The following is a 25,868-nucleotide window of genomic DNA, read 5'->3' as shown; positions in this document are numbered from 1 at the left end:
GAGGCAGCAGGACCTGCTGAAAGCGCTTTGGTGTCAGCGGTTTACCAGGCACAACCGAAGCACGAAGAAGCCACAGCGGGGAGTGGGGATGCTGAGGGCGGAGCTTCAGGGACCCTGGTATTCAGGGGCGCGTGGGGATCCTGAGAAGGCACGGCCCATGCAGGAGACACGGAAGCAAGGTCCCTAAGCTAAGACAGATTTAAGGAGAGTGGTTGTGGTCCAGTTCTGCCTCCAGATGGAGAAGAGTTTTGCAAGGGGAGGTTAGGTAATGTTTGCTCCAGCGTCCAGTCAGTAGGACCTTCAGGGACGGCGCTCAATGCTCCTGGAAAACCTCCATCTTATTCTCCAGGTGCTGCAGCCAGGACACCCACGTCCCAATCATAGGTGCTTGGGCTCTGACAGCCGAGACAGAGCTGTTTCCTGAGTGCCTCTGGGGACTCAGCCCACTTCCAGCTTCCTCACTTGCACGAAGGTGACAATGACAGGCCTCTGACCAAGGCCTGGTGGCTGCAGAATCACTAGAGAATGGAGTTAAGGGCCGACTCCTAGTGGTGGCTCAGTGACCACAAGTCCCTTTCCTTCCCAGCCCCCTTCCGTCTGCACTGCCTGGGGTGATTGGGCCAGAACCGCTGTCCACAGCCCTATAACCTCCCAACAAGAAAAACAGCCGAAGTTGAGGCTGGTGACCTGATAGCTGAGGTTCCTGCCAGTTCACTGCAGGGTTTTGCAGAGCCAGTCCTACGTGGGGGTGGGGAGAGAGCAGGAGCATCCCAGCTCTCCCCAGTAAGGGGCCAAGGCCTGCTGTCACAGGGAGAAAGCCCAGTCACCAGAAGAGGGCCTCAGGAGGATTCTTCAAGACTGTCCCAGGAGAGAACTGGAAGGAACAGGTTTCATGTGCAGGGGCAGCAGGAGGACCAGAGCAGCGAGACCAGGGATGCATCTGTACGGTCAACCTGTGATCATCTTAGATGTTCTCAGTCACATAGGTGTAAATTTTAAGTAACTATAAAGCAGAAGATAAGTGACCTTCAGGAGATAGCCACCCAGAGGGGAGAGGGGGTGGGGGGCGGCATTAGTTCAAGTGTCCCTGTGCAGGTCTCACTCGCGCTTTTCGCAGCTTTGGGACACAGCAGTGAACAAATGCTCTCAAGGAGTGGAGATTCTATGGGGATGAGGGCACAGGGACCCTCCGTGGTGTGACAGGCACGTGGGACCTGAGGCCAGCAGGCGGCTGAGGACAGGACACACCTGTGCTCTGGCAGGTTTTACCTAACGAGCCGTAATCACCTGCTTTGTGAGATGCCCTCACAGGGCCTCCATCTCCTGGTCTCTGAACCACCAGCAGGTGGAGTGACAGGCGCTGGTGCCACAGGGCTGGGGGTGAAGGCGGGCACCCCTTCCTTTAGTGTGGACAGGCTGGAGCAGGCTGAGCCAAGGACCCGGGCAGTACACGTGGGGCACGAGGAACCAGGGGCTGGGGTCAGCTGTGCAGCCACCTGCCAGCAGTCTGCTTCCAGGGGAGGGGCAGAGTCTTGCTCTGTGCTCTTTGGCCAAGACCTGGAAGGGTGAAGCCGGGGCTCTAGCAACGTGAGGGAGGAGCTGACTTGAGACAGGATCTGCTTTGGGGCTGGGGGTGGGGGCTCCCCACACGGGAGAGATGCACTTTTGACAGTGGCCTCATGTGTACTCCGCGGTCCCCTCCAGCACCCTCTGGGCACACTCCGCCTGGGCCACCTGCCTGGGCTCTCCGGGAAGCTCTTCCTGTGCAGCAGCGAGGCACTGCCATTTCCATTTACAATGGGTTTTTGTCATGTGTTCTCCCACCCCACCTTGTCCCAAGGGGGCTCTGTCTCTAGTAGGGCTGGGACTCCTGCAGGACCAGGGCAAGGATCTCAGCCTTGGCTGGTGGGACCAGCTGGACTGCAGACAGGCCCCCACGTTTGACAGTGGAAATGGAACGGGTTGGCAGGCCTCAGTGGGGTACGGGGAGGAGCTCCTTCCTGGTTTTGGCTTAACCTGATGGAAAGGCCTCTCCCCACACCCAGCTTCTTCTAGGCAGAGACGGGCCCTTCAAGCTCCCGACGGACAGACCCGGGACATCACCCGGTGTCAAAGCAGAGGCACTGGCCTCCTCCCAGGTCAGCAGAGATGTCCCCAGTGCAGCAAGGCTAGGGACAAGGCCCTCCCAGGCCCCCACTGACCTCCTGAACCTGCTGGAGCACCCCGGTACCCCCAGTGCTGAGCCGGCCCCCTTGTGCAACTCCACCAGGAGTCTGGGGGTGAAGCCCGCACCCCAGGCCCCACCACAATGCTGCCCTCCCTGGCTGCCCTGGCCACGTGGCCCACTGGTTGCACCTGGCAAGCACTGGGCCCTGGGGGTGGCCAGGTACAAGTCCCAGCCCCACTAATGAACTTTTATTTATTTTTTTTTGCAGTACACGGGCCTCTCACTGTTGTGGCCTCTCCTGTTGTGGAGCACAGGCTCCAGACGCGCAAGCTCAGCGGCCATGGCTCACGGGCCCAGCCGCTCCACGGCATGTGGGATCTTCCCGGACCGGGGCACGAACCCGTGTCCCCTGCATCGGCAGGCGGACTCTCAACCACTGCGCCACCAGGGAAGCCCCCCACTAATGAACTTGATGATGATGTATGTATTGACTCTGAGGAGCTACCCCCTCTGAGCCCCAGGAGCATGGTTGGGGGCCTGCATCCTCTCCAGGCCCTCCCCCGAATCCTGGCAGGGATGCCGGCTCCAGGCAGGAACTCCTGCAACACATCCACACCCTCCAATTGCCCCTTCGGTGCTACTCACACAGCACCCAGGACTCCTGGTGACCCTCAAAGTGTCTTAATGCCACACCCCCAGCTGAGGACAAGGCCTTGGGGGCCCTGCTTGATGCAGGCCAGGCCAACCTGTCATCACCCGGGGGCTGAGTGGGCAGCAGACCTGGGCTCAAACCCTTCTCTGCCCCACTGGGTGGTCGGGTGGGGACTCAGTTTCTCCATCTGTGTCTGGTACACAGGTAGCTCCGTGCTAGGAGGTGGGAGATGCCTAGGCCAGGGAATCAAGTTTGGGGGACTTTTAGCTAACAGCCCCCCTTCAAGTCAGATTTGGTCACTCACCCTTAGAAGCTCCTTGGTGGCATCCCCATGACTGCAGTGGCACCTGAGTTCTCCTTCCCTGGCTTCCCTGCCAAGCCTTTCCTGCCCAATCCCATGGTGCCTTTGCCTTTCCTGTGTCTTCCTTTGGGTACTGTGTCTGCCCCTACCCACTTCGGCCTGGCTGGCCCTCAGCACCATGTCAGCAGCCAGGCTGCACTTGGGGGCTGTGTCCTACCATGAACACATGGCCCTGGGGCCCCACCACGTCACCCCACCCCAGAAGCATCCCCAGTTGGACTCCCCTGTGGGCCCAGCCGGGAGGGGGAATCCTGCTGCCTCTGAGAGGGGTTGGCTGGACCAGAAGGCCTCCTGCTGTCCAAGCCCAGATGACGCCATGGGGAGCTCCTGGCCCGCCCCTCAGCCCCCTCACATGCAGCACCAACTTTCATCAGTGCTGGGGCCCCTGGCCTCGTGCTCCTACATCATCCAGGCCACTGTTGCTCGGCCTGGAAATCCTTCTCGAGGGGGTGAAAACAGGGTCAGCGTGCCAACCAGTGCCCGGCGTCTGCGTGAAGGTCTCAGAGCAGCTTGTGTTCACAGAAACAGACCCAGTCTGTGTGGCGGGGCACAGCTGGGCGGGGAGCAGAGTTCCAGTGTTTATTATCGTACATATATATATATTTCATGTGTATACACAGATAGTTTTCTCTCTTAGAAGTATTAAAAAATTGATCAACCTTCAATCTATAAAAAATACCTACTCTACACGATAGAAAAATCTCTCCTCCAAGTTTACATTGATTTACACCCAAAGCTTTCCCCAAAATATACAATACGAGGCAACGTCTTAAATCTTAGTGTAGAAGGTGGGCCACGTGGAGGGTGGAGGGACACAGAGCCACACACACGCTTGCTCACGCACGCACACACACACACACCCTCACGTATGCGCTCGCACACAACGGTGGCCCGCCTGTGTGCAGGGTCTTGGCCCACCTGGGAGCACCCGGAGGCTCCTGGCTGGCGCTCAGGCTCGGAGGGCAGGCCCAGCAGCCCCTGTGGGTGATGCTGCTGCTCCTGGCAGTGCAAGTGCCGGGCAGGGGCTTCCTTGAAGGAGCCCCCAAGCCACCAGGAAGGCCTTGAACTGTGTACTTGTGAGAGCCTGCCCGCCCCAGCCTCCTGCAAAGTGCACCTTGTGGAGACAGGACGACTCCTAAAGTCCTCAAACTCCCAGAGGAAACTGGTTCCAGACGTTCGGTTTCCTCGGGCCAGCGGAGATCCGCACAGGGAGGAGAGGACACACCCCTGGGAGCCACAGCCCTGCCTGAACCCCCAGGGTCAGAGGGGAACAGCAACACCCACGCGATACAGACAGCACATTCCATGCCATGACTCTCAAGTCACAGGAGCGTCAGCGCCCAGAGTTACTGCAGCGAGAGGCTGGCCGTGAGCACAGGCCCGTGGCCTAGAGGCCCCTGGGCCTGAAGCTGGACCAAGGGGCCCCTTCTGGTTGGATGCCAGCCTGAGCAGCTCCAGGAAAGCTGGAGGGGGGCGGCCCTGCAGCTCCTGGCCAGACCCTGACACACACTGGCCTCTCCTGCTTGTCCTCCCCCTGCCCCACCATGTCTGGTGCCAGGGTCTTGGGGCTTCTATGCCATCCAGGAGTGGCTGAGACTTGGATGGCACCAGGTTAGGGTGCCTGGCGGGCACAGGGAGCAGCACCCCTGGCGGGGACCCATTTCATTCCTTTTTTCCCTGACAAGGCAGGAAGCGTGGGAGAGGTCACAGAGGGGTTCACCCCAGCCTGAGAGACTGTCCCTCATTCTCTGCAGAAAGGAGGGCATAGCGAGAGGCCAGAGCCACCGCAGGCTCCGGTCCCAGCATCCCTCCTCCCCCGCCCTGCCCTGCCCAGCTGTGTGCTCCACGGTGGGTGAGGGACCTCGGTCTCAGCTGCGTGTGTGCTGTGCTGGAGCCCCGCTGAGTGGCACTACTTGACCTCCAGGATGGACGGGTTGGTCTCCATGATGGCCACGATGATCCTGTCGATGTAGTCCTGCAGGCGGAAGTTGATCTCCTCCTGCTTCTGGATGGCATCCATGAGCTGTGGGAGGAGCTAGGGGTCGGTGCCAGGTGCCCAGACTGCGGACACCCGCAGGGGACGGGGCAGGGTGTTACCTCGTCGCGGGAGACGGAGCTGATCTCTGCGGCGAGAGACTCAGAGAAGGCCGTGGAGAAGAGGTTCTTGGCGCCCTGGATGCTCAGGTTGATGATCTGCCCGTTGAGCTCATCATTCTGCTCCTTCAGGCTGCGGTTGTCCTGGGGGACACGAGGCGTCACTTCTGGGCCGAGGCAGGACCACCAACTCGGGCACCGGCCCCCACGCACCCCCATGTCGGCCCCCGGAAGCGTAAGCCCAGCCCGCACCTGCTTCAGCCTCCGGACCTCCTGCTCCAGCTCACTCTCCCGCGTGCGGCTGTTGTACTCCTGCAGGCCTGCGCTGCTGCTGCGGCCCCTCCTCTGCTCGGCCTCCAGCTTGAAGAGCTGCAGATGCTCCAGCTGCTTGCGCAGGTCCTCGATCAGCTGCAGCAGCGGGGGTTGGCTCAGCTTGGCTTCAGGACCTCTGGGGCGGTCTGAACGCCAATGGGGGGGGACCCCGGGGCTCTGTGCTCACCTCCTGGGTCGCCTCCTTGTCCCTCTGGAACTGGTGCCTCTCGTGGCTCAGCCTGTCCCCCAGCTTCCTCCTGTTCTCCTGTTCCTCACTGAGCCGTAGAGACAGCTCCTCAATCTCATCTAGCAGCTTCTGCTTCTCCTGCAAGAACGAAACAGTTGCCGGAGACACGCCCGTCTGCCGCCCATCCATGCAGCTCTCCTCAGCTGTCTGCGCCCGACACGTGGCAGGTGGGCCTGCGAGGCGCCCGGGACTGTTTCTGGGAGGAGGCCAGAGCCCAAGTGCTCTCAGGTGTCCTCAGGGTGCAGAGTTGCCCAGGGGTCCCTGGGTGGGGAGGGGACCACGGGGCACAAGGTGTCAAGCTGAAGTCAGCCCCTCAAGGACATCATCCTAGATTCAAACCAGGTGTTAATCTATGCGTGACTCTTCAGGCCCAAGGATGCCGGGAAGCCAGGCAGGGTCGCGCATCTTCCAGGAAAGGGACGGCCAGGCCCAGTGTGTCCTGGCTCCCTCACCCCCGGGGCCACCAGCCTGCTCTCAAGCAGCACAGCTTCCTGGCCTGCAGCCACACCCCCACAGGCCCATCGGCCAACAGTGCGGCTGCCCTGCTTTGGAGAACCTGTCTCAGGTCCCGATGGCCCAAAGTCACCTGGGGTGGAGGGCGGGGAGAGTCTGGCCGGCAGCTTACCTCCTCCAAGCGCTCGATGCTGGCCTTCAGGCAGGGCATGCAGGAGCTCAGCTCACTGTTCTCCTCGTCCAGCTGCTGCAGCCTGGGTCACAAGAACAAGGCTGGGACCCGCAGAGCTGTCCCCCGGCCACCACATGCACCCACACAAGGGCCCTGGGCCAAAGCTTCTCGTAAGCCAGGATGGTGTCTCCACACACCTCCGGTTTACAGAGAAGCTGCAGACACAGAGCGAGTTCCACGGACCCTGAGCCCCTTTCGGCTTCTCCAGGCATCTGCTCACCATCGTGGCGTTCATCACACCCATGCTGGAAATGCAAATGACCAACCCATGGACTCAACACAGCTTTCCCACCAGCGCTCCTTCCCGTCTGGTGTCCCCGCACCGCATTAGCCGTCATGGCTCCTCTGTCCCCTCTGGTCTGCAGCAATCTCTGGACTTCCCGGGCTCTTCATGACCTTGACAGTTCTGAGCAGGTCTGGTCATGTATTTGGTAAAATGTCCCTCAGACTGGGTTTGTCTGGTGTCTTCTCGTGACTGGACAGGTTGTGGGTTTGGGGAGAATCCCACAGAGAAGAGGTGCCCTTCGCATCATGGGTGACGTTGACCTGGATCGCCTGGTTGGGGTGTGTCTGCCAGGTGTCTCCTCTGTCAAGTTCTCCTTTTCCCGTTCCTTCTCTGTTGTCTGGAGGCCAGTCATGGGGTCCAGTCCACGCTCCAGGGACCCCCGAGCGGACATGTCTGTGTGTTATTTGGTCTCCTCTGCAGGAGTCCACATTGGGTTACACTCTGGATGGCGGTTCCTACTGTGCCCCAGCTATGCCCACTGGGAGCCATGACACACCGTCGTCTGTGTGTGCTTCTGTTCAAGCACCTCTCTGCTTCCTGGCACCCCAGGCTCTGCCGGTTTTCCTCTGTCCCAGCCACAGACCCAGCCCTTCTCCGAGAATCCCCAGTTCCTTCCATGGCCCCGCTGTCCTCACCCCCGCAAGAACCCCAGGGAGCTGAGGGAGGCCACCAGGGTCCAGGCACATGGAGCTGCTAACTGAGGTGCAAAGAGCAGGCAGCAGTGACCCCGAGTCCCATCTTGCTCTGTGAGGGCCTCATGAGGCCCTGTCTACCTCGGGCCCCTGCAGCTGCTGTCCCACTCGGCCAGCAGGATGTCCCACTCAGCCAGCAGGATGCCCCCTGCCGTGCAGGCTCTGGTGCTGGCAGACACGGGAGGCAGGACGGCCCGCCCCTAGGCACCCACAGCCCAGTGGACAGGGCCGCACGGAGAGGCTGTGGCCTGCAGGTCCACTGGACGGCACTGTGCCGAGGCCCAGGAAGAAGGCTTTCCCGGGAGGTGACACCGCGGGCCAGCCCCCAGGGAGGCCTCCCGTCCAGGAAGACCCCAGCACAGCTCTGTGTGCAGTCCCTCCTGCCACCTCCCACTGTTGAAAATGTGTCAAAATGTATTTTCCAGCTTTAAGAGCTGGAGGTAAACACATGCTAAAGAGCCTAGAGTTGTCGTTCACGAGGGTAAAATGGCTGCACGATGAAGGCTGAGAGTGGTGCCCATTCAGTTAAAAAGACTGTGAAATACCCGCCTCCCCATCACTACCCACCCAGGAGCGAGCTCTGCAGAGGGAGGATGAGCAGGAACCTCCAGGTGACTGTTAACTTGTGGACATCTAGGTTCTCTGCTGGTTTTCTTTGACAAACAACGTTTGAGATCCACGTGTCACCGTGAGTGGACGCCCCCAGCCTGAGTTCCTGGTCCACTCCTGTGCCTTTGTGGGGTGTCTGCACAGAGTATGCTCCCCTTTTCCTGACTTATCTAAGGCTTATGCCTTCAGGGGAGCATAGGGGTAATTTTCTCAAGTTGCCTTAAAAAAAGATTTTGACTTTGATTTTGAATGGTGCAGCATCCACTGGAGAAAGATTAGAGAAAGTGACATCCAGGTAGTGTCAGTCTTTGCCTTCAAATACTTTGTGGCCTTCAGTAGAGTTTTTTAGTTTTCTTCACAAAGGTTTTTCCACTGTTCGTAAAATCAAATTTGTTCCTAGGTATCGTGCCCTCCTGGGGTGGCCAGCTGTTGTGGTGAGAGCCCAGCTGCATTTCTCATCAGCCCTCTCCCCCACCTGACCTGCGGGTCCCCCGTCCCCCTCTCCCCCACCTGACCTGCGGGTCCCCCGTCCCCCTCTCCCCAACCTGGCCCGCGGGTCCCCCATCGCCCCTCTCCCCCACCTGGCCTGCAGGTTCTCGATCTCGATGCTCTTCTCTCGCTCCATCTTGCACAGGAGCTCCTTCTGCTTGCGTGTCTCCTCCAGGACCATCTCGCAGGCTCTCAGCTCCTGCTCCTTGAGCTGCTCCTCCAGGGCATTGGCTCTGCAAGGCAAAGGGGGAGGGGAGAAACCGTCCTGAGATGCTGAGCCCAGAGCTGGAGAGAGCGGCCCTGCCCAGAGAGGGGACAGGAAGGCACTGAGACGTCCCCCAATGGCCCACAGCTCTAGTCAAGGGCAGTTCTGAAGCAGGACATGTATCCCCCCAAACACCCTTCACCTCACAGAGGGTGACTGGCCTTCAGACCACGGCACAGTCCTGACGGCAAGGACAGTCCCCATCATTCCCAGGGGGAATTACCCCCATCCTGGCCTGCACCCACAGTTGCCTCCTGCTCGCTAGGTGTGGGCAGGAGACCCTCCCGGGCACAAGCCCACCAGGTGCCTGGCCCCAGGGCACCTTGCACTGATACTCCAGGCTGGAGACATGGTGTACAAACCCACCCCACCCAGGTCAGCCGTGGCAGACTCGAAGGCAGGTATAGCAAGAACATGGGGAGAGAAGGAAGGTACACATGGGCACCCTGACCCTGGCCTCTTCCCAGACCACCACTCCCAAGTGCAGGAGACAGGAACGGACCAAACCACAGAGAAGGGCTCTGGGCCCTGCCTGTGGACGGCCGGAGCCCATGCCTCCAAGCTGCCCGTCCACACAGGGTTTCTCATCTGCTTTTTGGTGCTTCGCACCCAAGAGTGAACAGACAGCCAAAGACCACCAGACATCACAGGAAAGCTCTTAATACAAAGTGGCCAAAGCAAACAGAAAAAACGACCTGAAGGAGACACACATCATGTGGGAAACACCACAGAAGCCCTGTAACTATCACCCTCAGAGGCCTGAGACACCACGTCCACGAAACAGGAGCAGCTGTCGCAGAAGGAATGGTAACAGAAATAACTCTTAGCCATTAAAACTACGACACGACAAAATTTTAAATTCAATAGAATAAATGAAGGAGAAAACCAAAGATTATTACACAGAAAAAAAGAATAATGAGAAAGTTAGAGAATAAGGAAGTAAAGAAAATGAGAAGGAAGGTCCATAACGTCTGATATCTGATTAACATAAGTTCAGACAGACAAGAAAATGGAAGAAACTCTGAGAGACACGTTTTCCAGATTTAAAGGCTGGAAACCACGTGCCCTCAGCACAGGAAACAACAAGAGACCCTCACAGCGTCGGGAGAGAATAGGACCCCACAGAGCAGTGAGCCCAGCGGTGCCAGGGCCTTGGTCACAGACGGGACAGACGGCAGCGGAGCCGGCTTCCAGGGACCCAGCTCCCAGCGGGATCCCAGACTCAGCCACACTATCGATGGTGGGGGTGGAGGGGGGATACGACAGAACCCCGTTTTCAGACACGTGAGGCCTTAGGAAGCCTGGCTCCTATGCTGCGAGTAGGGCATCTGCTCAGAAAGCGAGTAAGCAAAGAAATGCGGAATCTGGAGAATAAGAAACCAGATGTGGAGAAAGCAGGTGGAACTCCTAGGATGGAAGGAAAGGAGAGCAGTGCGGCGGGTCAGTGCGGCTGGGAAACGCCAAGCAGCAGCGGCAGGAGTGTGTGCTTGAGGGGAACTTAGGCAAACACTGGCAGAAACGGCCCCAGGAAGTGGATATGACAGGCCCTGGGGCTGGGTGGCCGGGCAGGGCACAGAGTGTGGACTTTCCACCACAAACGTGGATAACTGATAAGTGCCCATTGGATGAGATGAACCTCCAGTCAGCTGGAGAAAGGAGTCTGGTGGCCCATCCAGATCTCCCTGGACAAGGACAGGGAGGGAGTAAGGAACGTCCTGCAGACGCAGCACTGGAGCCCCAGCCCTCGCATGAGCAGGGCCGACCCCACCCCTGGCTCTGCAGCAGCAAAGCAGGGCAGGAAAGCAGGTGGCCCCCGAGCCAAGGTCTCGACCACACAGGAGAATGTGCTTCTGCTGCTCTGTTATAGCAGTGGGCGAGGCGCCCAGGACAGCATGGCACATCCCGGTTCCCAGCCTCCAAGAGCAGGAGGACAGGTCATGAAGGCCCATCTCGCCCAGGAGAAGCCACAACAGGAGGCCAGCGTCCCCCAGAGCCTCGGGGCCCGTGTCCAGCGCTGGTACAAGTGCTCGGAGGGTGAGGAGCCTGGGGCTGCAGAGGGTTCGGCAGGGCCAGGCTTCGCCCAGAACACATGCCGTGCTCCCAGCCTCTGGACCTCTTGAAAGGGGTCTGTGACCCCAAGCCTCTGGCTGCACACAGGCCAAGTCCCTTGTCCTCTGCAGGAGAAGTGCTGCAAACTGGGGTGAGGTACACAGCGTGACCGGCTTCCCAACACCGAAAACCACACCACGTGCTGTGAAAAGTCTGCAAAACAGGAGATGGGGAAGCACCTGCTCCCTCCTTACACCGACTTCCACACGGCTGTTATTTCTAACTCAGAGCTCGCGGCTCCCACGTGGGGCTCGGTTGCACTGCTACGCCCCATGAGGACCCCACGCTTCAAGGGTGGGTCAAGTACCCGAGCACAGGGAGCTCTGGAGGCACTGGCCCCACCCCAGAGCCCCCACTTGCTGCCTTGGTTTCCTTGTCCAGGAGATGCGGAGATGAAGCAAGCCTGCGTGGGGTGGGGGGCGCACCTTTGGTCAGGACAGGTCTTGGAAGCGGGGCACACGCCAGACACCCCCAGATGGGAATCCCAGCCGGGCACTCTGCAGGCCGGGTGTCGGCCCCGGCTTCTCCTGAGAGGTCCCTTCCTCGCCCTTTCCTCTGGGGAGAGCCCTCAGCAGGAGCCTTGCTCACCCCACACCATCCAGCAGCTGAATGGAGGGTGGTGCTCAGAGAACCTGAGGGGAGGAGAACGACCAGGGGGCGGATCACATCCCACAGGCACTAAGAGGCCTGAACTCACCTGTGCACCAGCTGGAGGTTCTCCTGCCTCAGCCGGCTGTGCTGCTCCCCGTTGGCAGCCGTGTCCTTTTCCAGCTCCGACACTCGCTTCTCCAGGAAGACAACCTGGGGAGCAAGATGGTGGCTTGAGAATCAAGGGGGTGGGAGAGTGTGTGCCCCACGCAGACTGTCCTGGAGGCCATGCCCACCAGGCTGGAGACGCCCCGTGAACGAGGCAGCGCAGCCCTATGGGCACCAGTGAGGACGGGGGAGCACGTGGTGCCCTCGAACCTCAAAGGCAAAGGAGCTGAGGGGCCGCAGGCAGGGCCACTGCTCTGCCAGACACAGCCCACAGAGGCGGCTCACGCTGGGGACTCGAGTGACAGAAAGGCCCGGGGTTTGGAGCCAGACACGCTCACCAGGCGGTGGGAGGCATGACGGCCAGACCGGAGAGCTGGGGAGGGCTCTGCAGAGCTGAGATGCTGGAGGTGCTGTAGAGGTCCAGGAGGTGGGGGGCAGGGTGAGGTGGGCGAGGGGGACAGAAGGAGGTGGGAGAGAAGGTGGGGGTGGTGTCTGTGGCCACCCTGCCCCTGCACTTCCTGGAGCTGGTCCTGGAGCCCCAGGGCCTTGGCCACAGGGAGGCTGCCCTGCCCCCAGCAACCTCTCAGGAGTGGCCGATTCCACCGTCCTGGCTCTAGGATCCCTGCAGGCTGCGGGCCCTCCCGCCTCCCCGGCCGGCACCTCTCCATGGACAACGTGACACCTCTCCTGTTCACCCCGCGGCTGCCAACCCGAGGAAACCCGCCAGAGATCATCAGGGCTGGTGGACGGCGCAGCCCTGCCGGCGCCATCACCACCTCCCACTGTGCCCTCTGCGCACCTCACTCAACACACCCACCGGGGGCTTGCGCCTGAGGCCGCTGAGTTGTCCACACGTGGCCCTCCGGCCCTGCCATCCATCCAGGGCCTACCTTGTCAGCAATGTCCTCTTCCATGCCCTCCACAGGGTCTGGGGGAGGGTCCTGCAGGGCCTCCATGGTCAGGGCCCCTGACTGATGCAGGTGCCTGGGGAGAATAAACGACAGCCCTGTCCAGAGAAGGTCCTTCAGCAGAGCAAGGAGAGCAAAGAAGGGGGACAACTTCGCGGCCAGGCCTGTACACATGAACACCCCCAGGCTGGTCTGGAAAGCAGAACCCAGCAGCAGGCGGCCAGGTCTCCACCGAAGGGGACTCCGGGCAGGACACCACTACCGAGGGCTAGGTGAACAGGCCATAGTCTGTGGAGCCCAACGGGCCCGGCCTCCTTCCCTACCAGCTACTGGGCCAAGATACTTTGAACTTGGGCAGTAAAACAGGACGTCACTCCTCTCAGTGATATGAAATAATCTCATCTTCCCCGAGCCGTGAAACATTAATTCAAGGTCATGACCTGTGGGCACACCGTAACTTCCACGTCCTCTCCATCTCTGACTTCCAGGCACACCTCCTGGGGCAGCCATGGCAAGACACACTCGGGGCCTCTGGGGGCCGACCGTGAAAAGGGCACAGGCCCTTGGCTCTGACACATGCGGAAGACGCCTCAGCACTGTGTGACCCTGAGGAAGCTAGGCACCCTCCCTATGCTACAGAATGGGGATCTGCAGGCTGTCACATAACTAAGGACACAGCACAGAGCCAGTTCAATAAAACACTGTTAAAAAGTACACTTTCAGGACTTCCCTGGTGGTCCAGTGGTTAGGACTCTGTGCTTCCATTGCAGCAGGCCCGGGTTCGTTCCCAGGTTGGGGAAATAAGATCCCGCATGCCGTGCTACATGGCCCAAAAAAAAAAAAAAAAAAGTACAGTCTCTTTACCAAACATAAGAAGTTCTATTTCCTTTTCAGCACTGACTGAGCTTGCGCATTCCTTACATTTCTTTTCCAGAAACATTCTCAGGGGAACAAAAAGGAAGGGCATCTTTAACCCTGTAGACCACAATCCCCAACTGTGCCCTGGGGGGTACGTATCAGCGCATTTCTGTGGATTTCACTCAATTCCCCGAGGGCGCTGAATCCCAAGGGCCAGGGGAGGACAGGCCATCAAGTTGCCATCTAATCACTCCTCTTAACATCCATGACCTTGACCTAAACATGAGCTCCTGACGCCACTCCTGGGGCAGGAAGCTGCCCACCCCAGACCCAGAGACCACCCTGAGGAGGGTCCAAAGCCTGGGGGCTGACACCCGATCCTGATCTCAGACCAGAGGTTCAGGCATTTTCCAAGGGCTGAATCTGGGGTTGGGGTGTGTGGCCACAGCATGTAGCCACCTTAGGGTAAGGCCAAGGTTCCTCCCATGGTGGGTGGGGAGCTTGTTTATTTAAGCCCATCCTGGCTCAGGAGACCTACCAGGGGAAGGGAGGGGATGCCTGATCCACCCCAAAGGGAGTCAGGTCAAGCCTGGCCGGTGGACGGGACTGCACCCTAAATGTCACCCAACCCCAGACCTGCTGTCGCCCTGTGAGGTCCCCAGGCACACCGATCCCAGAGCCATCTGCACCCAGGCGAGCACACAGCCAGGTCAGAGGCCTGGGCTGAAACGATGCCACAAGAGTGAAATGACAGCAAGCATTTTGAGTTTCCTTGGAAGGCTGGTGGCAGTTCTAAGGGCAGAAGAGCAGCAGATTCAAAGTGCACGTGTGTGTGTGTGTGTGTGTGTGTGTGTGTGTGTGTGTGTGTGTGCACCGGCTGCAGACGATGCCTGTTTGTAAACAACAAACACCTGCAGGCTGGCCTTTTTTATACCAAAGGGTATCTGCAAAGGAAGATGAATTCTCAGAGCAGCAGCCACAGAGGCCAAAAGCCGAGGAGCCGGGCCCTGGTGGCTCCAGGTCCGTCCACGTGCCTGGTGTGGGAGCTGGGAGGGCAAGTCAGCTGCTTTAGTCTCACCAGCTGCAGGCTGTTTGGGTAAAAGGTGGAGCGAGAAGGGAATGCTGAAACTATGATCAAAGCATGGTCTGGAATTACTAGGACGCTCCCAAGACCCAGGTGATGGAGAGAGCAAGTGAGGAGGGTGGGCCTTTGGATTCACCTCTGCTTCCCCTGGACCCTCAGCCCTTAACATGACAGGAAAAGAAAAACAAGTGTTTTACATCCTCAGGGACAGAAGCAGGAGGGCAGACAGGGCCAGAGATGAGATGTCCAGGGCGCCGGACGCTGGAGGAGAGCCCAGGCGGCTGGCACCTGAGGGGCAGCAGGGAGGAGCTCAGATGGGGGAGGGGCGGCCCCCACCAGGCACCCAACTCAGGACTGCAGGCCTCCAAACGGGCTGCACCACAGCCTATGAACTACCTGAAGGTCGGCAGCCAGGCAGGACCCCACTCAGAGGGAGACCTCTAGCAAGAGAGACAGAGCTCAGAGAAGGGTGGGGGAGCCAGAGCAGAGAGGCCGCCTTCAGGGGCTCCGGGGGCAGGGGCTTTGGGGGCAGGGGCTCCGGGGGTAGGAGCTCCAGGACCAGGAGGTGGGGTGGAGGGCTCTGCGGATCGGATCGCGCTCCAGAGAGGCCCGCAGAGCTCAGGGCAGGCACTTCCAGACTGGAACCACGCCTCTCACTCCACCCAGCGTGATTAACGGTGGAAAGGACCCACAAGATTCGTCCTGAAATGTCTGAGCTTCAGGGACAGGGAGAACATCTTTTAAAAGTTTCCAGAAGGGAAAAGCAGTCACAAAGAAAAACCAGCAAGCACTAGACTATCCTGCAGCAGCACCAGGACTAGAGGATAATGAGCAACGCCTACAAAATGGCTAAACGGAAACCACTTCTGATCTAGAATTCCACCCCAAGCCAAACCACAGGAGTAAAATGTCCAACAAGGGCTCGAAAATTTATTTCCTGGGCACGTCTTTTCTCAAGAAGCTACCAGAAGACGTGCTGGATAGAAAATGGAGATTAAAAAAAGGAAGAAGGGGCTCAGGGGGCGAGATGATCCAACACCTGAAACAGACACCAGGACCCGGCATCAGGGAGACATGCGAGGCTGCAGCCGTGCAGCCCACACAGTATGGGCAGAGAGGGTTAGGGCTCTGGGGGAACCATTCAGGCAGCAGCAGGGCCAGGCAGTGGAGGCAGAAGACGACGCAAATAAAAACATAAAGGCAATCACTGCCTCCAGGAGAAGCAACAACTCATCTTAGAAAGGAAATCCAGTAACACATCACATGGCTTCCTGTGAAGAATGCCGGCATCTTACAAGCCTAGAGCAGGCCTGGCAGGAGGGGTGAACGCATGTGCTGTTACCTCTCACTGCAGGAAGCCAGTGGGCAGCTCCCAAAACTGAAAAATGAAGAAGTGGTCACCAACGCTTGTTCTTTAGAAGCTCCTCCACCTCCTCCTCACCTTGGGGAGCCAGCAGGGGTGGAAAGGACACAGCCCTTGAAGGAGGTGGACCCAGACCTGGGCTGTGGCATCAGGGCCCCCGCTGACCCTCCCCACCAGGTTAGCCTACAGCCCTCACATGGGAAAGACTCAACTGAACAGGAGGAAGGACAAAAGTTTCCACCACGGACCCCCAGCCACAAACACAGGTCCAAATCTACTGCTTTGGAAATTCTTTTTACAACCCGTCCCCTCAAACTATTTTCAATCCCAAACCATGAGAAGTAACTTTCAGAAGTTTTTAAAAAAATACCTTGAAAATAGTATTTTCTAAACAAGTTTTTAAAGCACTGTGACCAGTGACACATTTCAGAAGAGCACCTCAGTGGGCACCCAGGGTTCCTACCTTGCCACCTTCTTGCTGGAGAGCCGCTTCGATGGACTGCAGAAATCAAAACAAACAGGAAAACGGTGTCAGAGAACAGACAGGGAGGATGGAGAGGAAGCAGGAAACTCAGGCGAAAGAGATATGGGGCGGGGGCGCGTCCGCAGGCATGCAGCACCCGCTCCCGAGGCCAGCTCCATGCACGGAAAGGCTCGCTCAGCAAAACATTCAGGGGCACGGGGACAATCTCAGGGGCCTGTCACCTGGTCCCAGCCCTCAAGGAAGTTTCAGATGGTGTCACAACCGGGCCTCGGTTCAGGGGCTGGCCCCAGCGCCTGGACCCACAGGTGGCCATGCTGGGTTCGAGCCATCGGCCAATGGCACGTCCCAAGTGATTTTGGAGCCACACTGCCCTCCAAAGGCTCGGCCGTCAGAGGCTCCACACAAGGCGTGACACGGGCCCGTGTGTACAGGAAAGCTCTGTTGTCGGTTTTAACTCTGGCACTGACATTTCAACCTCTACCAGCCCAGCTGCGCAGAGACTCGCAAAGCTTTCCTGCCGCTGTTTCAGGACAGGAAAGTCAGCCCCATGTCGCCTGCCTGACGTGATCACCTGCAGTGGCAAAAGGGCCAAGCTTACCGTACCCCTTGTTTGCTTCCCAATTTAACTGCTAAACTATTAGCTTCAACCTATGAGAACAAGAGTAGCGTCACGGCCAGACAGACACACACCCATCAGTTACTGTGACCCCCTCAGGCTGGGGCAAGAAACCCTGTCTGGGGAGACACACTGTACCCATCACCAACGCACTGCCTCTCCGCTCTGGGCTCGTCCTGCCTACCAGCTCCTGGCCCCTGTGATGCTGCGTCGGCCAAGGGTGCTGGACAGGGAGCCAGGAAAGGGCCTGCTTCCAGGTGCCCCTGCTGCCTGGGCAGCACCAGGGTTTAAACTTGGGCCCTGATCCCCACACTCCCGAATCCCACCAGGGCGGCTGCACCTGACACTTCCCAGGCAGTTCCGTGGTGGAAGTCCCTCTGGTGAGAGCCCTCCCAGCGAACAGCTTTCCTGGCAGCCAGAGGGCAGACTTCTGCAAGTTTTAGAAGGTGCGGCTACGCCCTCTGCAGCCGGTGGCGTGAGCCGCTGCTCCTCCCTCACAGCTGCTGCCCCGTCTCCTCCTGAGCTCTCCTCCCAGCCAATGCCACGTTACTCCAATCCCCAGTTACAATGGTCACTCTCTATTAAACTTTCCTATTCAAGTTACTGTGTGGTCCCCTCTTCTGACTGGGCCCTGACTGATGCTGTACATTTGAACACAAGTCTAATTTCATCCTGGAGCAACAGGAAAGGACAGACCACTGTCCAGTGTGCTGTCCCCCTTCAGGGGCTGGCATAACTTGCACCTCTGGGTAAAGCAGACGTCTCAGTTTCTACAAAATGAACCGTTTTACAGAGGCTCCCAGGTATGTGGAAAATACGTATGTTCTGAGGTTCACTGGGTAGAAATTATATCAGACGTCAAAGCTGCTGTCTGAATATGGTTTGGACTAAATCACCTTTCACCAGCCACAAAGCATGACCAAATATGTTTATTTTGAGGCAATTCCATGGAAACCAATGGGTAAGATTCACATCTCCTTAAGTGAGTGTGTAGGGGAAAGTTCCTGACTGATTATAACGAGGGTTCTGATGGCATATTAACCCCCTTGTTAGTGCCTGTCTTAGGGAACAGGTGGCTGAAACTGGATGTGAGACCCCCTGGACTTGCTGGCTGGACTCGGCCACGTCCCAGTCTGTTCTCTGCCCCACAAAGCCTAGCAGAGGCGACTGTGGCCACCCTGGGGCAGGTCCTCAATGTGGGAAAAGATCACTTCCACATCAAGTACCTTCGGAGGGTGAGAGCTGAGATACGGGGAAGGCAGGTCCCTGCTCGGGAAGGACAAATGACCATCCCCGCCAGGCTGAGCGGCCATCCTGGAGCGCTGAGCACTGGGCTGAACACGAGGGGTAAAGGGAGGCTGGCGGGTCTCTGGAATCCCTGGTCTCCCTAGAAACTCCTCAAAGAGCACCTCCAGTTCTCCTCAGCGCTGCTGGCACCCCCAGCTCCCCTCTGAAGGTGCCGATCGGCCCTATCCCTCACCTGACCAGGTGCTGGCTGGACCCCGGCCCAAGCTCTGAGCTACACAGTGCAGGAGGAAGGGCTGAACCAGCACCAGGACACTACTGGCTGTCGGTCGCAGGGCCCACCAGGCAGACTGAGTGGCCGAGGCCAAGCCCCAAGGGCAGACAGCAGGCCCAGGAGGAAGCGTACGTGCCAAAACCATTAGGATGGTTCACCTTCCATGCAACTCCCACCAGTCCAAGGCCCCTGCCTCCAGGAAGTTGCATGGGAGCCCACAGCACTGGTCGGCACGTCCCACCCCTTCCTTGCTGCCTGCACGAGAGCGCCTGGCAGTCCCTCACTCCCTCCGCTGGGCTGGGGCTGTGGGGTGCGCCGCACGAGGACCCATCTCTCCTCCACACAACAAGCTGATCAGCAATCTGCCTAATGGACACGTCAGCATGTGCAAACCACCCAAAATGTTTCCTGCAGCTGGAGACTGTGAGGCTCTGAGGAGCCAGGTGCCTCCTCCTGGGACTCTGACTGGGGGTGGGTACAGGGGGCGGAGAAGGAACCAGGAGATGAGGAGAGGGAGAGGTGAAGAGCAGCAGGCATGCTGGGCCCAGCGGCCCGTTCCGGGGACAGAGCAGCCAGTGACTCTGCCGCTGACGGAGGCTGCACAGCCTCCCGGAGACCAGCTCAGGGCAGGGCTCACCCCGATTCAAACTGACGCCCCTGAAAGCTGCTCACAAGTCTGCACTGAAGACCTACTCTCACTTTAGATTTCCCAGTGCTACTTCTTGTGACTCTCAACTTCAAACATCTTTCAGTAAAACGGAGAAAGCACATCTTTCTAAAAGCAGACTTTCTCCCACATGCTGGCTGTCTTCAGGCAGGGCAGAGGCAGGGGACTGGACCGTGGCATGCACACAGGGCACCAGACCAGGAACAGCACATGCAGGGCAGGGGCCGGAGAAGAGTCCGCTGTCCGCACGTCTGCCTGGCCTCTGGAGGAAGCCCCCGGAGTGGGCCAGGCATAGGGAGTGGCACCTGGGCCAGGGCAGTGGGGGCGGCTGCGGGCAGGCGGAGTCTGCCTCCCCCGGGACAGAGAGCAGGCCAGGCACCGCATAGGTTACCTATTCTTTTCAAGATCGTTCAGGCGAGCAGAAAGATCCTCAAGGCGGTTGATTTGTTTGTGGCACTGGCTACAGTAAAACTCAAAAGCCTCATCTGTGAGGATGCTGTGCAGCTTGGCGGCAAGCGGGTCAGCGCTGGAGGGACGAGAGGTGTGGCTTCAGGAGAGAGCAAGGATCGGGTGGCTGGACAGGGTGAGCTGTCAGGCGGATGCCGCCGAGGCCTCTGTCACCCTCAGCACCACCTCCGGGACCTGCAACACCCGGCGCAGTGGCTGGGGGCACCTTCCTGGTCAGGCTCTCAGAAGACACAGGCGCAGCCCCGCGGCTCGTTGTAAAAGAAGAACCCTGCTTTGCCAAGAAGTAAATGACTGGACACACTGCATCCTCCTTTGTCAGAAACACATCAGCGCGAGAGCAACGCACACGGCCAGGGGGCGTCTTACTTTCTGTTCTGTAACCCTGTCAGTAACTGTCTAAGAACCACCAGAACCAAGAACTACGGGTGGATGACTTTCGTTAAAAACTCATAATTCCGTTAGCCACGCCACGACCTAATCTCAGTGGGCTTTCAGGGCAGTGGTAACGGCAGCCACGTCTTGTGGGCATTAGGACCCCAGGCTACAGAAAAGTTAAAGTGAGACATCAATCGTAGCGCAGAAGTAACCCTGCAGACATGGGATGAGGGACGGACACACGGAACAAATGGAGAGATCACCAAAATGGGGAGACACACGCCCCGCGGGGCCACAGCCTGGCCCTCGGGGCAGCACCACTTGGAGCACGTCAGGCAGCCCTGCTGGCTTGGCCCCCGCCCAGGCCCTTGGCCTCTGCTGTTGGCACAGCTGGAGAATTTCCAGAACTGGGGGCAGAAGGGAGAGGTGACTAACATGTGCAGGCTGTCCAACCAGGCCAGGGTCTCCCCGAGGGGCCGGCACATTCCCTGACCTGGATACAAGGGTGGGTGCTTTCTCCCAGGGCCTCCTGCAGCCCGAAGAGGCAGGAGAGCCGGGCAGGAGCCAGCTCCATGAGCAAAGGTCCTGCCCTTTAGATGCCACAGTTGAGTTTATTCAAAGCCAGAATTTTCCAGAGAGTTTGGGGATGTCAGGTGATTATAAGAAAATGAATCCGAAGAGCCATTTGTGATGTTAAACCTCCCTCAGAGGCCAGTCGAAGGGCACAAACTTTCAGCAAGAGGAATAAGGTCCGAGGACACTACAGATGGTAACACCGTGCAATCAGACCTTGGAGACACTGCAGGTTCACCTGCAGCCCGTCGCAATAAAGTGAGTGGTGCAATAAAGTGAGTTATGCGAAGTTTTTGGTTTCCAGTGCATGTAAAAGTGACGTTTACACTGTACCGTAGTCCAATAAGTGTGTAAAAGTATCACATCTAAAAAAACAACATAGGGAATTCCCTGGTGGTTAGGACTCTGCGCTTCCACTGCAGGGGACATGAGTTCGCCCTATGGTCGGGGAACTAAGATCCCGCAAGCCACACGGCACAGCCAAAAAATTAAAATATTAAAAATTGAAAAAGAAAAGAAAAAACCCACGTGCATGCATACCTTAACTAAAAAATACTTTATTCCTAAAAAATGCTCACCAGCATCTAGGCCTTCAGGGAGCTGTAATCCTTTTTTTTTTCCTAAGTAGAAGGCTGCTCCCTGTTGGGGAGAGAAGCTCCTTCTATTTTTTTTTAAAATTTATTTATTTATTTTTGGCTGCATTGGGTCTTCGTTGCTGTGCGTGGGCTTTCTCTAGTTGTGGTGGCTTCTCTTGTTGCAGAGCACGGGCTCTAGGCACGCAGGCTTCAGTAGTTGTGGCACACGGGCTTAGTTGCTCCGCGGCATGTGGGATCTTCCCGGACCAGGGCTTGAACCCGTGTCCCCTGCACTAGCAGGCGGATTCTTAAGCACTGTGCCACCAGGGAAGCCCTGTAATCCTTTTGCAACAGTCACGTCAAGGATTGCTGATCACAGATTCCCACAACAAACAATTATAATGAGAGTCTGAAATATTGTTAGAATTACCATAATGTGACACAGAGACACGGTGCAAGCAATGGCTTTGGAAAAATGATGCAGGGCTTCCACAGCCTTTACTTCCACAGTGAGTAAAAAACACAAAGGGAAGTGCAGGACGAGGTCCACCTGCACAGCAAGACTGAGATTGCTGAGCAGGGTGTCAACACTCACACACACACACTCACATACACTCTCTCACACACTCACACTCTCACACACACACACTCACACACTCTCTCTCACAAACACAGCCTCCCTCAAGCTCAATGCAAACCACAATGTGATCCACAAACAGCACTGTGAAACCTGTAAAGCCGAGTTTCCCAACCCCAGCTCTGTGCCCTGGGACTCGGCTGAGGCCCCATAAACGGGGAGTGACTGGGACCATAACTGATGAGAGGAACCACAGCCAACTGTTATCCCGATAGAAATCTTAAAATTTTGACTGTGGCATTGTTCAGTTATATTACAGTGAATAAAACAAGTTCTCTGTGAACCAAAAGGAGACCCTCCCCCTTAACAGAACGTGAAGAGACAGGGCCCTGGTGCAGGGCTCTTACCTGGGGGTGAGGAAGACGGGGTCTCTGCAGCCGTGCTCCCCGTTGCAGAGGGTCTCTGGGGACAGCTCCGCCTCACTGCCCTCACCATAGTCCTCGAAATGTTCCTCACCGCCTATCACCGTGACGACCGACTGGCTGTGCAGGTGGGACCTGCAGAGGCAAACGAGTGTCAGCTGCCGACATGGGCTGCGGGCACCCCAGAGCAGCGGGCGTGACCTGAGCCTCCAGCAGAAACGTGCAGTGACCACACGTGTGAGTTCGTGTTCTAACAGCCGCGCCAGGGAAGGTAAATGCACAGGTGAAACTGACTTTAACAATGTACTTCACTTGGCCCAACATACCCAAAATCATCACTTCCCAAACAAGATCTTTATATCATCTATGTCCTTGTGTCATAATAAGCTTTCGAATCTGGTGTTTGCTGCACCCCGGGCACACGGCAGGTGCTCCCCGCCCCGGGGCCGGGCCACCACCTCACCACGGACCCCCCCACCCCCCGAGATCCTGTGAGCAGGCGCAGGAGCTGCCCCCTCAGAGGGGCAGGCCTGGTAGTCAGGAGGGGCCAGTCTCTGTCCGCTGCCCAGACCCACAGTCGCACGACACGCAGCGCAAGCTCCCCGAGGCACCTGACCCCAATGGTCTCGGTACGTCCGACTGCTCTCTGAAGAGCGTGTCCGAGTCTGACTGCCTCCCACCTGCTACCAGCCCTCACCTTCTCACACAGAGACAGGAAGAAATGATTCCTTCCGACAGACACCATTTCACACTAAGCTGCTTTCTGTTTCTGTAGATGAGCTGCTTCGTGGATCCACGTGCCCAGACCCCGGGAGAGGAAGCTGCCCCCGAAGTGAGAGGGAGCATGCACAGCCTCCATGGGCCGGACGTGGACGCCTGTGGGCGGCGAGGAGCCCAGCGCCTGTCCTCATGTCAGAGGGGATGTGCACTTGGTGCTGGGGACCCAGGGCAGACCACGCAGCCGTCACGCACCGCATCGACAGAAAACGGGTGACTTTAGATTATAATCGGCAACCTCGTGGCAATTTAAGATTTTCTCATTTGACACCAACGTGACTTCAATGAATCCTGAGGGCAAGTCACTGCTTAAGCAGCAAAACAGCCCAGAGCCTAGAAACTTCCAGAGGAAAATTAAGACCTCATAATGGTTTCCCAGATTTGACACTTCAACTTTGATTACTTGACCCAAATTGAATTTAAAGAACTTAGGGACTTCCCTGGTCATGCAGTGGTTAAGATTCCACGCTCCCAATACGGGGGGTCCAGGTTCAATCCCTGGTCAGGGAACTAGATCCCACATGCATGCCGCAACTAAGAGTCCACATGCCACAACTAAGGACCCCACGAGCCACAACTAAGATCCAGTGCAACCAAATAAATAAATAAATATTTAAAGAAATTTAAAAGAACTTACCTATTACCTTAAAAAATACTGATCAGGGGCTTCCCTGGTGGCACAGTGGTTAAGAATCCGCCTGCCAATGCAGGGGACATGGGTTCAAGCCCTGGTCCGGGAAGATCCCACGTGCCGCGGAGCAACTAAGCCCATGCGCCACAACTACTGAGCCTGCACTCTAGAGCCTTTGAGCCACAGCTACTGAAGCCCGTGCGCCTAGGGCCCGTGTTCTGTGACAAGAGAAGCCACTGCGATGAGAAGCCCGCACACCGCAATGAAGAGTAGCCCCCGCTCACCACAACTAGAGAAAGCCCGCACGCAGCAACGAAGACCTAATGCAGCCAATAAATAAATAAATAAATTCTTTAAAAAAAAAAAAAAAGTACTGATCAGGAAGCTACAGCAAACGTGGCATCCCCAGCCCCACGTATTCTACCCTCACACCTCCCTCCTTGGTCACTGCAAGCCACTCTGGGCTCCCATCTCCACACGCTGGGCTTGGCCCCTGGTGGCCCTGGAAGGTGTTCCTCCAGTCCCAACAGAGCCCAATGGCCGAACGCGCACGCACGACGCCCCCTTCCCTACCAGACGGTCACCCCACACCGTAGCAATCAAGGAAAGACCCCAATAAATGGAGCAATAAACTATGTTCAAAGACTGGGAGACCCATAGGGACAAGATGTTGGTCCTGCCCAAATAATCTACAGATCCAGCAAAATCCCAACCCAAATCCCAGCAGGTACTTTTTTCCAGAGACTAACAAGCTGAATCTATATAAAATCCACATGGAAATGTGAAGGCCAAAGGTGCCAACGCAGCCTTGTAGAGCGAGGCTGGAGGGTGCACATGGCCGAACGGCAGGACCAGTGGGCGACAAGCCTGAAGCAGAAGGACTGAGCGATGCTGACCTGCACAGGGCACACAGGGCCAAGCAGGGCGTCCAGCATAGCCCATGCACTCGGCCACCTTGTGGGGCAATGAGGAAGGAGGGAGCTTCAAAACCGAGCCTGAGCCAATGGACATCTATACAGGAGAAATGACCCCTGCCTCACACCATACACAAAAACTCCCTTACGGGGAGATGAAAGAGCTGAAAACAAAGGCAAAACAATAAAGCTGTTAAAGAAAAGCAGAAGTAAACGTCACAGTGATGTGAAGTAAGCAGAGACCTCTGAAGCAGAACACAGACGTGCCAACCACAAAAGACAAACAGATACACTGGACTACAGTAGAATTTAAAACGTCTGTTCTCAGACACCCCAGGGAAGTGAGAAGATGACCTGCAGAGGGGGAAAAAGATGCCTGCAACACACCCGGGACAAAGGAGTCCCCTGAGACAGAGGAAGAGCTCCCACAATTGAAGACAGAGGAAAGACAGCCCACGGGACCCGGGGAGGCCAGATCCACCCACCGCCTGTATCTGCAGAGGCAGCCAACGCAGAGCTGAGAAGCGGTGCTGAGACCATCGGGCCACGAGCCTGTTTACTATCTGGCCTCTACGGAAAAGCTTTCAGAGTCCTGCAATCAACAAAGGGGCGAAAGCCTGGAACAGGCACTGCACAGGAGAGGGTCTCCACATGGGCAGCCAGTGCAAGAAAGGCACTGCCCCCGTCAGGCACCTGGAGGACCACCTGCTCTGTGCGCCCTCAGACAACAGGCGTGAAGAAGCGGAGGATGTCAGGCGCTGCGAGAATGGAGAGCAGCTGGAACCCGCAGGCGGCTGGCAGGCAGGGAGCTACCAAACCCCACCTGTAAGTGTCTGACCTGCAGTAACCCCTACAGAGGAGCCTGTGCCCCAGGTGCGCCCTATGCCACCGAGGAACAAACACGGCCACCAAAAGACGTGATTGCTTACAGGCAGCAGCTTTATTCATGAAACCAAATCTGTGAGCAAACCCAATGCCCCAATGCCCACTGACAGGAAATTAAGAAGCTGCGGGCTTCTTAATGGAACACTCAATAATAACCAGAATAAACCACTCACAACGGTGCACACAGACACGGATAAACCTCACAGCCACGATACCGAGTGGGAGAAGCCAGGTGGAGGAAGGATACACACTGTGTGATGACCCTTGAGTGAGGAACAAACCAGGAGCCAGGGTACCAGGGAAGGAGCTGGGCGGGGGGGGGGGGGGGGGGGGGGGCTGGCGCCTGGGATAGGCATGCCATCTTCAATTAGGGAGGAAAAACACAAGCTCTGCAGGGGCCAAACAAGAAACAAAATGAAATAAAATAAGCAAAATTCCAGTTTCAAGG

The 25,868-nt window shown here is 57.5% G+C and overlaps 1 protein-coding gene across 5 annotated transcripts in view; it reads right to left on the bottom strand.

Moving 5' to 3' along the window:
- Positions 1-2,581: 2,581 nt before the first annotated feature.
- The window catches only part of RAB11FIP3 (RAB11 family interacting protein 3), an 80,288-nt gene continuing 57,001 nt past the window's right edge, over positions 2,582-25,868 (bottom strand). For 3 of the 5 annotated variants that reach the window (XM_029220983.1, XM_029220984.1, XM_029220987.1), the window contains 11 exons: positions 22,199-22,348; positions 19,615-19,749; positions 16,401-16,436; positions 12,615-12,708; positions 11,666-11,769; positions 8,687-8,827; positions 6,459-6,540; positions 5,774-5,911; positions 5,527-5,682; positions 5,278-5,418; positions 2,582-5,203 (listed from right to left, as the gene is read on the bottom strand). In XM_029220983.1, the coding sequence (XP_029076816.1) occupies positions 5,090-5,203; positions 5,278-5,418; positions 5,527-5,682; positions 5,774-5,911; positions 6,459-6,540; positions 8,687-8,827; positions 11,666-11,769; positions 12,615-12,708; positions 16,401-16,436; positions 19,615-19,749; positions 22,199-22,348 (1,291 nt within the window). In that variant the 3' untranslated portion in view covers positions 2,582-5,089. The remainder of the gene's footprint in view (positions 5,204-5,277; positions 5,419-5,526; positions 5,683-5,773; positions 5,912-6,458; positions 6,541-8,686; positions 8,828-11,665; positions 11,770-12,614; positions 12,709-16,400; positions 16,437-19,614; positions 19,750-22,198; positions 22,349-25,868) is intronic. The other 2 variants (XM_029220985.1, XM_029220986.1) reach the window with 1 other exon arrangement.

Source organism: Monodon monoceros, unplaced genomic scaffold (assembly GCF_005190385.1).
Source record: "Monodon monoceros isolate NGI ecotype Baffin Bay Population unplaced genomic scaffold, NGI_Narwhal_1 Super_Scaffold_13, whole genome shotgun sequence".
Classification (NCBI taxonomy): Eukaryota; Metazoa; Chordata; class Mammalia; order Artiodactyla; family Monodontidae; genus Monodon; species Monodon monoceros.
The sequence above is the reverse complement of the archived record's forward strand: the minus strand, read 5'-3'. Positions and strand labels throughout refer to the sequence as shown.